At 47.8% G+C, this 16,075-nt stretch overlaps 1 protein-coding gene across 1 annotated transcript in view; it reads right to left on the reverse strand.

Annotated features, from left to right (window-relative positions):
• diaph3 (diaphanous-related formin 3) overlaps positions 1 to 16,075 on the reverse strand; it is a 384,853-nt gene that overhangs the window by 96,770 nt on the left and 272,008 nt on the right. The window contains exon 25 of the mRNA XM_056278298.1: positions 6,512 to 6,647. Coding sequence (XP_056134273.1) covers positions 6,512 to 6,647 — 136 coding nt within the window. The remainder of the gene's footprint in view (positions 1 to 6,511; positions 6,648 to 16,075) is intronic.

Raw genomic sequence — 16,075 nt, forward strand, 5'->3', positions numbered from 1 at the left:
GGGTCGTCCTCTGTGTGGAGTTTGCATGTTCTCCCCGTGTCTGCATGGGTTTCCTCCGGGTGCTCCGGTTTACTCCCACAGTCCAAAGACATGTAGGTCAGGTGAATCAGCCGTACTAAATTGTCCCTAGGTGTGAAAGTGTGTGTGTATGTGTGTGGGCCCTGTGATGGCCTGGCGGCCTGTCCAGGGTGTCTCCCCGCCTGCCGGCCAGTGACTGCTGGGATAGGCTCCAGCATCCCCGTGACCCTGAGAGCATGATAAGCAGTTTGGATAATGGATGGATGGATGTAATTTGCCCTTTTGCCCCCCCCCCTTTCCTCCCCAGTTGTATCCGGCCAATTACCTCACTCTTCTGAGACACCCCAATCTCTGCTCCACCCCCGCTGCTGATCCAAGGTGGCTGCAGACTACCACATGCTTCCTCCCGATATATGTGGAGTCACCAGCCACTTCTTTTCACCTGACAGTGGGGAGTTTCGCCACGGGGATGTAGCGCATGGGAGGATCACGCCCCCCCAGAACAGGTGCCCCGACCGACCAGAGGAAGCGCTAGTGCAGCGACCAGGACACATACCCACATCCGGCTTCCCACCCGCAGACACGGCCAATTGTGTCTGACCAAGCCAGAGGTAACACGGGGATTTGAACCGGATATCCCAGTGTTGGTAGGCAACGGAATAGACCGCCACGCCACCCGCATGCCCCTTATTTTGTGTCTGATTGCAATTATCCATGTGGCAAAGTATAAATGGTGGCTCTGTGCCAAGAACACAGTAGGCAGGCTCAATGTCACCCTAATGTCATCTAGTACAGCAAGCGCTGTTTGACCTGGCAACCTGTATCTGCGAGTGATTTCGGTCTCAGTTAAATCAAACAGTAATTTTCTCCAAAAATATCTGCTCACGAGCACCCCTGGCAATCCCTGCTGCCATGACCACTGGAAAGTCTGGGCATCAGTTACCACCAACTCTCTGAAGATGCTAATAATTTTCACTAATTGCGTGTGGCTATTAGCGCTAGCATTTGTGAATTGGACTTTTTTTTTTCCAATGAGGCTCGTTTGTATAGAAAGGGGCCAGTTTTGTGCCAAATTTTACTTAATGTAATATTACTTAATGCAAACATGTGCAAATAACACCAGAGCACTGAAGCACTATTTGCTTGACAGCGCAATTAGGGGTGCATTTCACCCTTTGCAGGTGCTTTGAGATTTACAGTTTCTTTTTGTCTTATTTGTGCAGGTTTAGTGGCCGCAAAAGCCACACAATCCTTTTGTGAATTCGCCAGCGAGTGTTTTGTCAGAAAGATTGTTATTTGGGGTGCTTTAACTGTGCGCTCGCCCTCATGCCTCTTGGTGCTGGGCCAACCAATCTTGTAACTTCAGTGATGTCGTTGGTCACCTAATCCAGCAGCCCAGTCGTGTCAAACATGATCAGTCAGGGGTGTCCGGGTAGCATGGCGGTCTATTCTGTTGCCTACCAACAAGGGGATCGCCGGATCGAATCCCCGTGTTACCTCCGGGTTGGTCGGGCGTCCTTACAGACACAATTGGCCATGTCTGCAGGTGGGAGGCTGGATGTGGGTACGTGTCGTGGTCGCTGCTCTAGTGCCTCCTCTGGTCGGTTGGGGTGCCTCTTCAGGGGGGAGAGGGAACAGCGTGATCCTCCCATGCGCTATCTCCCCCTGGCAAAACTCCTCACTGTCAGGTGAAAAGAAGCGGCTGGCGACTCCACATGTATCAGAGACATGTGGTAGTCTGCAGCCCTCCCCGGATCGGCAGAGGGGGTGGAGCAGTGACCGGGACAGCTCGGAAGAGTGGGTTAATTGGCCGGATACAATCGGGGAGAAAAAGGGTGAAAAAAACAAAAACATGATCAGGCAGTCAGTCAGTCACACAACATGATTACTCAATCAGCCAGAGACACTCAGGTTTGTAGGGCTGGTGCACTGGTCCGGTCCAGCCAACCACAACAAGAGATTTACACAACTAAGCAAGTACACTAAAGGATGTCTTTCAAGCTAGGAAAATGAAATAAAAGAATATAAAAAAAAAATCAGGGTGGGACCGCAGCCTCTGAGAATAGACTGTCGTTATCTTGTCCCCTCATCTGTGCTGAAACCTCAATCAACATCTATTTAATCAAAGCTGCATCAGAGCGGCATTTTCTATTGTCAAGACAAACAGCCTGTCTTTGCATCTCCATCCATGTCTCTGTTCAGACCAGATCTAATGCCTCCAGCCACTTCACTCAACAGGACACCATTGGTGGGCTCTTATCACCAAGGCAGTAACGCAGTAGTAGAACGGCCTGGCCAAAATGGGCCTCAGCCAGGAAAGAAGCAGGGTCAGTTGGACCGGGCGGGCCTGAAATTGTAAGGAAAAAAAAAAACCCCCGCTTGGCTAATACGCATGTCAGCCATTGGAAACATACAAATTAAATAGTAAAATGGGGCTAATCAGCTCCACCCCTCTTCTTCATGACCTGTTTCGCTTTGCTGACCACTTAAGGATTAAGTAGTCATTCATCAGGTGATGAATAGTCGCTGAAATCGAGTGCTTTTTGCCCATCCCTTACCTGCAGGGTCAGTGGACTACAGAATCAAAACATCTCAGTTAAAAATGAGAATAATGTGCTGCATGAGGGCATCATATGGAGAGCATGAACAGCTAGCCAACGGAGGAAGGTATGAATGACCTCTCTGATGTACCACCTCTCTCCTTGCACATTTTCTCATCTCGCCTTCTCTTTCCTTCTCTGCCTATTTCTTTTTCTCACTTATTTTAGGCTCCTCCTTGGTGCGGTTAGCATTTTTGCATGCAGGGGTGCGTCTCTAGCTGTTCCCGTATTTGACGTCTTAATAGTTCATCGCTTGTAGCCATGTAGGGAATGTTAAATAAAGCTCTGATGTGTAATTTGTCGCTCCACAAACAGTCTCGCTCCCGGCCTACCCCGGGAGTTAATGCAACAGATTTGTCATACACAGGGCAGGCACAGCTAGCGGAGGAAGAAGGGGGGAGGAAAAAAAAAAAAAAAAAAAAACACCAATTCAATCTGAATTTCAATCTCCATAGGGCTCTATGCAAATGCATGTGTGCAGACTCTCTCTCTCTCTTACTCACTCTCTCTCTGAGGCTAGCAGAAGGCAGTGTGCAGCAGACAGAGCCAGGCTGCATATTATTGTGGAGGGAGATGCCGATTCAGGGGAAGGTAACAGTGAAGGGGGGAGGACAGGGAACAGGTATGAGACTAGGGACGCCTCACAAAGAAGGTATACAAAAGTGAAATAAGTAGGTTAAACCCAGGCTAAAATTAAAACTGGCTGCAAGTACTGCAAGAAAGCTATGCGGGCTAAATTCCCATCTCCATCATTTTACGGCCAACCCCCCTCCCCCTTCTCCTCAGTCTCTCATTGCCGTGCCCTTCAGCATAATGTGGATACGCATTCTCTCTGGGGCTTTTTAGGGAATTGATGGATAATCAGATGATTACAGGGAAAATCTCCATTGAGGACAATCCTCCCAGACAAACAAAGAGAAAGCTCTTTAGTTAATAAATAGGCTGTATATATGTGTGTGTGTGTGTGTGTGTGTGTGTGTGTGTGTGTGTGTCTATGTGTGTGTTTGTGAGCGACAGAGAAAGCGAGCGAGCGAGCGAGCGAGCGAGCGAGAGAGAGAGAGAGAGAGAGAGAGAGAGAGAGAGAGAGAGAGAGAGAGAGATTCTGTCGAACTGGCAGCATTTTGCCAGATCTCAGTCACTCACTGCGTGTGTGTGTGTGTGTGTGTGTGTGCATGTGTGTGTGTGTGTGCATGTGTGTGTCATGTATTGCCAGAAACATCACTTCCTGGGCATGTCACTGAGTTTCCTTTCAGCTTTATCTTAATGTTAAGCGCATCTAAATAAATTCCAGGCTGAGGGCAGACTTGTATAAGCCTTTATGACAACATCTGGCTGAAGTTTGGACTTATTTCTGAACTACTTTTCCGTAACAGAAAAACTTTGAAATGGAAGAAAACCAAAACACAAACGAACACAAGCTGTCATTTCCAGTAAGCTACACCCGGCATCAAACGCGCCTCAATTATTAAAAAAGCACACATGCGGCCGCAAATACACACACACAAACAAACTCTGGTCATGTCCGTCTTTCAAAAACAGCAGGCTTGTGGCGGTCCATAATGACTTCTGGCTCGAACCTTGGCCCTGGTCTTCTCAGATAACCACGGCACTGCAAGAGAGTGACTTCCTCCACTGGACCAACACACAACACCTATCCACAATTCGTGTCCATTAAGCACGACTGGACATGACACTCGAAAAACAACCTGCCGTCTGCCAACACGTCTTGGGACGAGCCAACCAGCCAGGAACTTAGCCAGTTAAGAAGTGTAAAACAAACCCTTGGCACGGCGAGACATCCACGGGAGGTCTGTGATAAGAGACGAGGACCTAAAACTAGACCACGGTTCGGGGGAAGTGGGGAAGAAGTGCAGGATTTTCTTTTTAGCCAAGAGAGGCTTGTCTTTGGCTGGATACTAAGACCCGAGTAGCGCTTTGGCCTGAATAGCACATGGTTGTTCCCTGCTAACACCCTAGGGTCTACAGGACTGCCACGGCAGTTGGCATAGTCAGGTTAGCTAGCTACTGGTGCAAGGTTGGCGGGCTGAACGTCGCCATGTAGCCAAACCGGGCTGAGAGGCTGTTCTGCCGATAGAGATTTCCTGGCATTTGGGGTGCCGAGAAGAACGGGAAAAAAAAGAAGGCAATTTGGCCTAAAATAATTTGGAATGCGCCACACCTTATCTTCATCGCGGCGACGTCTGACCGGCTTGGTAAACTGAGTTAGCATTCGAGCTGCCTTATCTCTGCATGCTCAGACATACACTATCATGCTATTGCTTATTACAAGCCAAACAGTTGTAATTTCATATTAAAAGCCCCTGATTGAGACGCAACACTGTACAATACATAGTGTGCCGACTCTGGATGTTTCACAGTTACACACAAAGCAGAACCCTCACGGCCTTTATTAAGACTGCAGTTCACGTCTTATTAACATTAAACCTCCTAATGGTGGAAAAACTGTGTGGAAGATATGAAATCTTACCCTGCTCATAAGCAAATACTATCACCTACACCTAACCACGCTCTTCTATGAAATGTACTCGAGTATGAAATCCTGACTGAAACGATGCAAAACTTAGATGTTGTGATGTGACAATAAATACACCTCTTCATGATGTTAGTGGAAACTTGTGACATAAGGTACGTCCTCAGTGAGATAAATGTCAGATCTGATGAAACATGGTGCTGATGTGATGCTGTCAGAGACTAAAATGAGACTAAAATGGTAGGCTTGCCTACCAACACGGGGATCACCGGTTCGAATCCCCGAGTTACCTCCGGCTTGGTCGGGCGTCCCTACAAACACAACCGGCCATGTCTGCGGGTGGGAAGCCGGATAGCCTATGAAATAATCGAACCGCTGATACTAGCAGTACTAATGCTATGCTCTACCAAGCATCACACATGACTACAATAATACTCCAGTGATTACCTAAAAGAAGCATAATTTTTCTTGTGCTGTGTAAATACGCTACATAAATGAAGCTTGCCTTGCGTTTGTAATACACGTGTGAATAAGTTAATCGTTGTAAATCACATTTCGGTGGCCTTATGCATACAAAATAGGTAGCGATTGTACAGAAAACAGCTTGTGTTTTATTGTAACAGGTGTCTGAAATTCAGATTTGACCAGAAATGTAAAGCGCTTTGAGTGGCTGTTGCAGCTAGAAAAGTGCTGTATAAAATGCAACTTGACTGACTGATTGATGTGGGTATGTGTCCTGGTCGCTGCACTAGCGCCCCCTCTGGTCGGATGGGGGAACTGGGGGGGGGCCGTAGCGTGAGCATCCCATGCGCTACGTCCCCCCTGGCAAAACTCCTCACTGTCGGGTGAAAAGAAGCGGCTGGCGACTCCACATGTATCGGAGGAGACACGTGGTAGTCTGCAGCCCTCCCCGGATCAGCAGAGGGGGTGGAGCAGCCAAGGCTTGGAAATTAAGGTAATTAGCCAAGTACAATTGAGGAGAAAAGGGGGGAAAACTCCAATAAATAAATGAAAGAATGAATGAAATGGCAGACTTAAATGAAGGCTAAGTGAAAAGGGATTTCAATAGAGATGGTTTTTGGAAATGTGCGTTTATACAACACAACTGGTAACACGGATTAACTTCCGCCATTGCTCGACCGCTTCAATCAATCTAAATGAATGCTCACGCTTCTTAGCAGACGTGATGCACATTGTAGACACATGCCTCTCTTTTTATTGGGGAATCGGGCAGGTCTTCCTTTAATGAATATAATGAATCATGCTCGCTTGATAAATGAAGGCTATTGTCTTTAAACGATCTCGAACACAATTGGGCGCTGGATTGATTTAGCAGACAGCTGCTTGAGGAGGACTTAATGATGTGAGGGTTGATTGGCGAGGCGGATTGAATTATCTCTACCTGCGTTGACCTCCAGCAACCTCTTCTTCTTCTGCTGTCTCTCCTGCTTCTCGCGCTCGGCCTTCTCTTTTGCCGCCCGGGCCCGCCGCTGCTTCTCCTCCGTCTCCCTCCTCCTGAGGTTTTCCTTCAGAGCTTGCTGTGAAAGAGGAAGGGCGAGGAGGAAGAGGTAGACAGAGAAAGGGGGTTGGTGAGCGGTGGATGGTCTTTCAGTGACAGCAGTCAAATAAAACGAGACATCTAGATCAGCCAGATGACAACTCTCCGGTCTCCTCTGGATTTCTGAGAGGGGGTACCAGCTTTTCATGAAATTCAACCCCACTAATATTATAAATCATGACAGATCTACAAATAAGTGCTTATTGATATGACTTTCATCAATATCCCCTCCCCTCTTTTTTTTCTCCCCAATTGTATTTGGCCAATTACCCCACTCTTTCGAGCTGTCCCGGCCACTGCTCCACCCCCTCTGCCGATCCGGGGAGGGCTGCAGACTACCACATGCCTCCTCCGATACATGTGGTGTCGCCAGCCGCTTCTTTTCACCTAACAGTGAGGAGTTTCACCAAGGGGACGTAGCACATGGGATGATCACGCTATTCCCCCCAGTTCCCCCTCCCCCCCAAATAGGCACCCCGACTGACCAGAGGAGGCGCTAGTGCAGCTTCCCACCTGCAGACACGGCCAATTGTGTCTGTAGGATGCCGACCAAGCCGGAGGTAACACGGGGATTCAATTTGATGATTCCCGTGTTGATAGGCAACGGAATAGACTGCTACGCTACCTGGATGCCCCCTATGACTTTCATCAATATTTTGGCCCAAGCAGGATCTGGACAGAAGCACTGTCAACTTATCAAAGTGATGCAAAAAGCCTTTTTTTCAACAATGGAGGTATGTTGAATCTTTCATTAAAGTTCAGCTGAAGGTAAAAATTAATCAAATATGTAGAAAGCATGACATCCATCCCCAGTCCAGTAAAAATGCCAAATCGTCAAACTAACCGTGAAGCTATTGGTCTTTCTAAAACCTCCTTCTCCGTCCTTCTCTGCAGAAAGACAGAGCATTTTGAGAAACCAAGATACCAATATCCTGTGAGTAGAGAGGAGGCAGGAGGCAGCAGAGAGGCCGGACAGACAATCTGTTGATAGGAATGATTATGGCCTGGATATGATGAATGGCGAGTGAGGGAGAGAGAGAGAGAGCGATAGAAGGGTGGGGGGTGGGGGGTGGGGAGAAAAAGAAAGACAGAAAAACTACAGACAAAAAATGAGGAGATTGATGTCAAAAGAGAGACAGAGAGAGCGAGAGAGAGAGGTAAGAAAAGAGCAACAGATAAAGGCTCTCTTGTTTTCTGTTTCTCTTTTATAAGTGCTGAAAGCACTTGTGGAAGCACTTACTCATAGAATTTACCCTTTTTCTGTTCTAGGTTTTCTTGTCGCTCCATCACTGTCTGGATTATTCTGCGACGGGCCTTTAATTCCATTGCTTATTCGGATGCGCCGATCGATCGGCCGGTGACCGGAATCAGCCGATTTTCAGCTTGATCGGCCATGACCGCTGACCGGACCGGTCGGTCTCAGATATATCTGATTCTGTGCCAGTCAAATGTACACGCATGCACTGCGGCGATGGTTCATGGCACGCACACAGTGCACAGACAGTAATGTCTCACACACACACACACACACACACACACACACACACACACACACACACATCGTCGGCGTGGAAGTTCTCCACGGTGAGTGAAGAGGACAAAAAGCTCACCATCTGTAGCTACCCGTATGGCCAAAACCAGCACGAAAACATTTGTGGTCAAGGTCCTGTAATCTGGCTCACTTTTAAAGGTAACGGAAAAGATCTGATGTAAATAAATGAAATTAGGTGTGTTGTTATTTAGATCTGTTGCACATGTTTTGTTTTGGGGGAGTAAAACATGGTGGATAAGGTGGGAAATACTGCAGTTCACTTTCAGTTGGATTTCATTTGCACAAAAAGGTCTGCCCAGTAACCTGGAGCACTTTTTATTTTGGGATTTATTTGACTGAGAGTGAGAGAAGATCCTGGTGCAGTTTTGGAGAAAAGGTAAAGGTTATCTAATAGTCAATGTTTTGTAATGAACATCCATCCATAATCCAAACCACTTATCCTGCTCTCAGGGTCACGGGGATGCTGGAGCCTATCCCAGCAGTCATTGGGCAGCAGGCGGGGAGACACCCTGGATAAGCCGCCAGACCATTACAGGGCCCACACACTCACACACATTCACACCTAGGGACAATTTAGTACGGCCGATTCACCTGACCTACATGTCTTTGGACTGTGGGAGGAAACCGGAGCACCCGGAGGAAACCCACACAGACACGGGGAGAACATGCAAACTCCACACAGAGGACGACCCGGGATGACCCACCAAGGTTGGACAACCCTGGGGTTCGAACTCAGGACCTTCTTGCTGTGAGGCAACAGCACTAACCACTGGGCCGCCATGTTTTATCATCCATTATCCAAACCGCGTATCCTTAGCCAGGGTTGCGCGGATGCTGAAGCCTATCCCAGCAGTCATTGGGTGGCAGGCAGGGAGACACCCTGAACAGGTCGCCAGGCCATCACAGGGCCCATGTTTTATCATGAACATACGAATTCATTCAAATTTTCACTAAAGAAAAGTTACAAAAAAATTGTATGCTGTCAATTATAGTTTTTAGAAAAAAAAAATCAGAACAGGCCAAGAAACTTAGTTGATGCATCTCTAATTTATAACAATGAAAGTGTAGTTATTACAATGAGAGGGCTACCTGTTGGAGTGAAAACATATCCTTTGAATCTGCTGTCATTACAATTTATAATTTCTTCCATTTTCATTTTTTTGCTTTTCTCTTAAAAAACAATCCAGAGAGGGGTGTCTGGGTACTGTGGCGGTCTATTCTGTTGCCTACCAACATGGGGATCGCCGGTTCAAATCCCCGTGTTACCTCCGGCTTGGTTGGGCGTCCCTACAGACACAAATGGCTGTGTCTGTGGGTGGAAAGCCGGATGTGGGTACGTGTCCTGGTTGCTGCACTAGTGCCTCCTCTGTTCGGTCGGGGCGCCTGTTCAGGGGGGACAGGGAATTGGGGGGGGAATAGCGTGATCCTCCCACATGTTATGTCCCCCTGGTGAAACTCCTCACTGTCAGGTGAAAAGAAGCGGCTGGCAACTCCACCTGTATCGGAGGAGGCATGTGGTATTCTGCAGCCCTCCCCAGATCGACAGAGGCGGGTGGAGCAGTGACCAGGACGGCTCGGAAGAGTGGGGCAATTGGCCGGATACAACTGGGGAGAAAAGGGGGGAAACCCCCCCCCCCCAAAAAAAAAAAACACCACAAAAAACAAACAAAATCCAGAGATGATGTCTTTAAGCATGCTCAATAATCCCGGTAAGAAAATCACAGAAAGCTGAATCAGTTCATATGGACACAACATTTATTGAGAGAAACGTTTCATCGCTCATCTAAGTGACCTCTTCAGTCTCAACTGCCTGCAGGTATCCCCACCCTTATAAACAATACAGTTGTAAGGCGACCAAGACTAACCATCAGTTTCATATGGAAATAGGTGTGGCCATTAACTAACTGCAGTCAGTTGAGACTGAAGAGGTCACTTAGCTGAGTGATGAAACGTTTCTGTCAATAAACACTGTATGAACTGTTTCAACTTTCTTTGAATACAGAGATGTATTGCAGCACAACCACACAGTATTGAAAAAAATGTGCATAAATAAATATAATGGAAATAAACAATAGGCGGCACGGTGGCACAGTGGTTAGCATGGTCGCCTCACAGCAAAAAGGTCCTGGGTTCAAGCCCCGGGGTAGTCCAACCTTGGGGGTCATCCCGGGTCGTCCTCTGTGTGGAGTTTACATGTTCTCCCTGTGTCTGTGTGGGTTTCCTCCGGGGGCTCCGGTTTCCTCCCACAATCCAAAGACATGTAGGTCAGGTGAATCGGTCGTACTAAATTGCCCCTAGGTATGAATGTGTGTGTGTGTGTGTGTGTGTGTGTGTGTGTGTGTGTGTGTGTGTGTGTGTGTGTGTGTATGTCGGTCCTGTGTTATGACCAGGGTGTCTCCCCGCCTGCCGCCCAATGACTGCTGGGATAGGCTCCAGCATCCTCGCGACCCTGAGAGCAGGATAAGCAGTTCGAATAATGGATGGATGTAAATAAACAAATAAAGATAGAAATGATCATAAGTACAAGTAGCAGGCTACACTGTGTGTGTGTGTGTGTGTGTGTGTGTGTGTGTGTGTGTGTGTGTGTGTGTGTGTGTGTCAGGGTCAGTTAGAGCGCTTCAGCATCACCTGCTGGCTATTGTCAATTTGCACTTTGTCTCGTGGCTCAGCAGCAGGTGGGTTCAACGGCCATGCAAAATGCAACAGTATGCAGCTGCAACAGGCCACAGCTGGTGAGCTGCGCTCACCTTGCAGGAGCTGCTTTGTGAGAGGCTGTGGATGTCTGCTGCCCTGCCGGCTGATCTACACATAAACCTGTGTTTAACCTGCGTGAATTGGGCAGGCACTGACCGTGTGTGATTCCAAAGTGTGCAGCTAGTTGCTTTTTTTGAATTTCAAAGTACAGGTCTGGGGTCTCTCTCTAAACTTTTCATCTCGCCCGCCACAGCAGGCAGAGCACCAATTTATTAGATTATTTTCTGGAGAAACCCCCCCCCCCCCAAAACTTTTACATAACAGCCAAGTTAAATTACGACATACAAAATAAGGACGCCATAATAGATTTGGAATTTGATTAAGACATCAGAATACGTTTGCCAGCATGAGTACGGCTCTTAAAACGATTTCTGATTAATGATTGCACTTAATGTCTTGTACATACTGTTTAATTTATGAACCACATGCATTATGCTGACACTGCTTGGTTGGATTTGTCTTATTCTGTTTTGCATGACTGGCACTCATTATAGGAAAAAAAGGAAGCTCTGTTGTATTTCTGTCCCTTTTTCGAAACACAATAGATGCCTGCCTTACAGGAAGTCACTCTGGAAACAGCTGAATTCGGGAGCTGGTGGTGGTCGACTTGGTTTTAACACCACTCTCACGCCACCCACAGCCTGGTTTGCATCTGTGCCCCACAAGAGTACTGCGAGGAAAACATTTAATCCCAATCCCATCCACCACCCTGTCTTAGAGGCCCTCTGTAGAGTCATTATCAGAGAAGAAGACGTTGAGGCATCCATTTACAAACGTTCTCTCGACTTGTCTCCTCTATTCCAACTTGACTCACTCTTCTTTCCTACCTAGCATTGAATCAAATTGAAACTGGCCGGTTCGAATCCCCGTGTTACTTCCAGCTCGGTCAGGCGTCCCTACAGACACAACTGGCTGTGTCTGCGGGTGGGAAGCTGGATGTGGATATGTGTCCCAGTTGCTGCACTCGTGCCTCCTCTGGTCGGTCGGGGCGCCAGTTTGGGGGCGAAGGGGAACTGGGGGGAATGGCGCGATCCTCTCACGCGCTACATCCTCCTGGCGAAACTCCTCACTTGTCAGGTGAAAAGAAGTGGCTGGCGACTCCACGTGTATCAGAGGAGGCGTGTGGTAGTCTGCAGCCCTCCCTGGATCAGCAGAGGGGGTGGAGGAGCAACCGGGACGGCTCAGAAGTGGGGTAATTGGCCGGATACAATTGGGGAGAAAAAGAGTGAAACCCCCCCCCCCCTCAAAAAAAAATTTGAAATGACGTAGGTAGATAGGACTACGTTACCGATACGAACAAGGCTTCAGATGCAGGGAATCCACCGATACGCATGCGGTATGCGACAGCATGAGGGGAAATCCTCCCACTTGAACGGCTAGCCTACAACATGCTGCGCATACAAAAACAATATTCAATTTTTACATTTACGGGAGGCTACATTAATTGCGCGATGCTGTGTGCCTTAATCCCATTTTGCCTACCTATCAAGAGCCTTGTGTTAGATATTATACGTCATGTAGATTAACCACTCCAGGTACAGGCTCCATCATCTCGGTGCCAGAGGGCTGTTAAACTCTCAGTAAGTGGTGTCGATAGCTCCATTATGCCCTGGCTGAGGGAAAGGCTGTGTATGATTTAATAGAGTGCTAGTATGACTGCCACCCTAATCAATAGCCAGGCACTCAGAGCCTGGGCTCTTATCAAACATTCAACTCCTCCCCCTCCTCCACCCCCAAAAAAATTGTTCACAGAACCCTGCTTCACAGGCAAGTTGACAGAGTGAGCAATCACTCCATACAAACAAACAGCTCAACAGAACACAACAGAGATCTACAGTGGCACGGTGAAGCACAGCCACTCTCTCTTTTCCATGCCGACATCCTTTTATTAACTTTTGCAAGCAACTGACCACTGCTGGGAGCCGCGCGGCCAACTTGAATTCATGTTTGACTCACCTCAGTGCAGACAATTTAGTGCCAATAAGACACTTGAACAATAGAGAATCGACATATTGGATTTCCATTGTATGTTACGCTCCGGTTCACTGTGACCTTGCACCCTCAACACACAAAACTAAGTTTCTGCATCAGCTGTCTATCATTCGTCTAGTCCATTCCTTCTTCAGACCTCTTAAGATATAAAGAAAAATAAATCCAACAAACGGATTGATACAAAAGAGAGGTTTCATAGCTCACATTTTTTGCGAGTTGCTTAACAAGCTCGTACTGCAAGCAACGTCCGTCTAAACTCACATCCATCCATTATCCAAGTCGCTTATCCAAATTCAGGTCGCAGGACGCTGGAGCCTATCCCAGCAGTCATTGGGCGGCAGGCGGGGAGACACCCTGGACAGGCCGCCAGGCCATCACAGGACCGACACACACACACACACACACACACATTCACACCTTGGGACAATTAAGTACAGCCGATTCACCTAACCTACATGTCTTTGGACTGTGGGAGGAAACCGGAGGACCCGTAGGAAACCCACGCAGACACGGGGAGAACATGCCAACTCCACACAAAGGACAACCTGGGATGACCCCCCCCCAAGGTTGGACTACCCCGGGACTCGAACCCAGGACCTTTTTGCTGTGAGGCGACCGCGTTAACCACTGCGCCACCGCACCACCCAATCTGAACTCCCTTGCACACACAAACCACTGTTGCCAGTAACTGTGCTGAGTACCAGCCAGCAAGTGTGAAGATAGTGAAGAGGTGGGGATGGATGAGTCCATGAAATTTACCACTGAGAGGATCCCACACACAGGCGGCCAGATGAGACTGGAGGTGTGAAATGAGAATGGATAACAATCCATCTCCTGGGATAAAGGGAAGGTGGGAGAATAGGGTGAGCGAGAGAGCGAGAGAGGAGGGAAAGAGGAAAGCAGGTCCAGCAATGTTGCACCACCGCATCTCAAAAGACTGAGAGAAAAGGACAAGAAAGCGGAGGAAAGATCAGGACAAGGTAGGAGAGGAGAGATGAATGTCCAACTGACGGAATTGCCTTAAAGCTATTCAGAAGTCCATTTTTTACACGAAACTCCAGAGTATTAACTCTGATTTGACCAAGTGACTGTGTTGGTTGCTCATAGCAACTAATGATTCACAACCTACTATGTTCTCAATGGGAGCGGTATCAGGGAAATTCCAGGGAGACGGAATGAGGAGGGGCAAAAAAGGGGGCAAAGCAAGCTGACTGATGTTATATGTTTTCAAGTGGACAGTGGTGATGGATGTCTCGTGAAAATAGGGAAAACTCCTATGCCCCCTTTTCACTCTTTTCTCTTCCAATGCAGCTCATTCGTTGAAAAGTCAAAACTGATCACCAAACCAACATTTAAATGTAATCACATAGCAACACTCACGCAAATCCGCATCCTGTCTCCGACCTTGACCCAGCTATCTTTACAGAGACAGAAATTTATTAAGCAGTGGAATCAGGTTGGTTAACAATTGTGTGATGGAGCTGATTGGCGATAACCTTCTGGAGAGACTACCTCCTCTTATAACCGAACTGCTCATTGAAGAGACATGAGGAAATGTGAAATTTCGAAGAAGGACAAGGCAAAACCACAAGAAGTTTTGAAGTCAACCTAATGTGGGGCTTAAAACGGAAGCAGAACTATGAGGTTACCCATTGCTTGTCACCATAGCCCAGCTCGACAAGCCATGACAAAGGAGAGGAGGCGGAGAACAAATGCGGGAGGAACAACTAAATTTATTTTTAGCAGTCTCCACTAGGTACAAATAGGTTGCAAACAGCTCATCTTCTATCCACTGGGGAACATCCATCCATCCATCCATTATCCAAACCGCTTATCCTGCTGTCAGGGTCACGGGATGCTGGAGCCTATCCCAGCAGTCATTAGGTAGCAGGTGGGGAGACATTCTGGACAGGCCGCCAGGCCATCACACAGGGCCGACACACACACACATTCACACTTAGGGACAATTTAGTACAGCCAATCCACCTGACCGGCATGTCTTTGGAATGTGGGAGGAAACCGGAGCACACTCACACAGACACGGGGAGAACATGCAAACCCCACACAGAGGACGACTCCCAAGGTTGGACAACTCCGGGGCTGCAACCCAGGACCTTCTTGCTGTGAGGCGACCATGCTAACCATAGCGCCACCATGCTGTCCCACTGGGGAACAGCCTGTTTTAAAGCCTGGGAGCACTAGGCCTAGGTGCTTCCAGTTGGTGCTGATGATCCCCTGCCCACCCACCAGGTATCTCCAAAACAGGACAACAAAAGAGACTGGCAGGGTCCTAACATTGTCAATATCATTAAAGACCATATTCAAGGTTAAGATCTTAAATGTTTTGACCTCATTTCGTTTCATGATAAGACATGTGAGGCAATTTACTCCCAACACGTTGGTTCTGCAGATCCAACAGATGTTACTGTGGAGCGTCGAACAAGACTTGCTCTTAAACTTGACCCAGGCTGCTCCCAACAGTCGGCCCAAAACAATGACAAGTCGATGGCAAGTCAACACAAAAAGCGGTCTTGTTGAAGTAAGGATCATTCTTACACTTCACAAAGTGAGAAGAGCAGGAAAAGTAGAGAACAAAATGATATGGAGGCAGGGCTGTTCGATAACAGGGGCAGAAAAGAAATCACAGCCGGCAGACAAACTACCTTGCTCAGCCGTGTACTCATGGAACAAGAACTGCTAGAATAGCACGCTCCTGAGGACATGACACGGTGTAATTCTTAAATGAATTAAGAAGGATGAGAAAAGGTGATAATTGTTTAATAGTCATTAGAGGCAAAAAAGGAAAAGGGAATCTAGTGAGTTTTGTCTTCTGCTAAAGCTTATATTTTTATAATAAGCTGAGTGAGAGAGAGGGAACTAGAAAGAAAGAGAGTGAAGTGAGAAAGAGATAAAGAGAGAAAGATGGGGAGAGAGAGAGAGAGAAGCCCTCCCTGAGAAAAATGCACTCCACTCTCCTCCATCACTGCAGGTCTGCCCTTCCCCCACTCTCTCCTGGATGTCCGCCATTAGACACGCTCAATTGGATTCCTGTCAGATCTGCGGCCTTGCCCTGGGTCTCCTTCCTACGGGTGACTGAGCAGACTGAATGT

This window comes from Lampris incognitus, chromosome 4, assembly GCF_029633865.1.
Source record: "Lampris incognitus isolate fLamInc1 chromosome 4, fLamInc1.hap2, whole genome shotgun sequence".
In the NCBI taxonomy this organism is placed as follows: domain Eukaryota; kingdom Metazoa; phylum Chordata; class Actinopteri; order Lampriformes; family Lampridae; genus Lampris; species Lampris incognitus.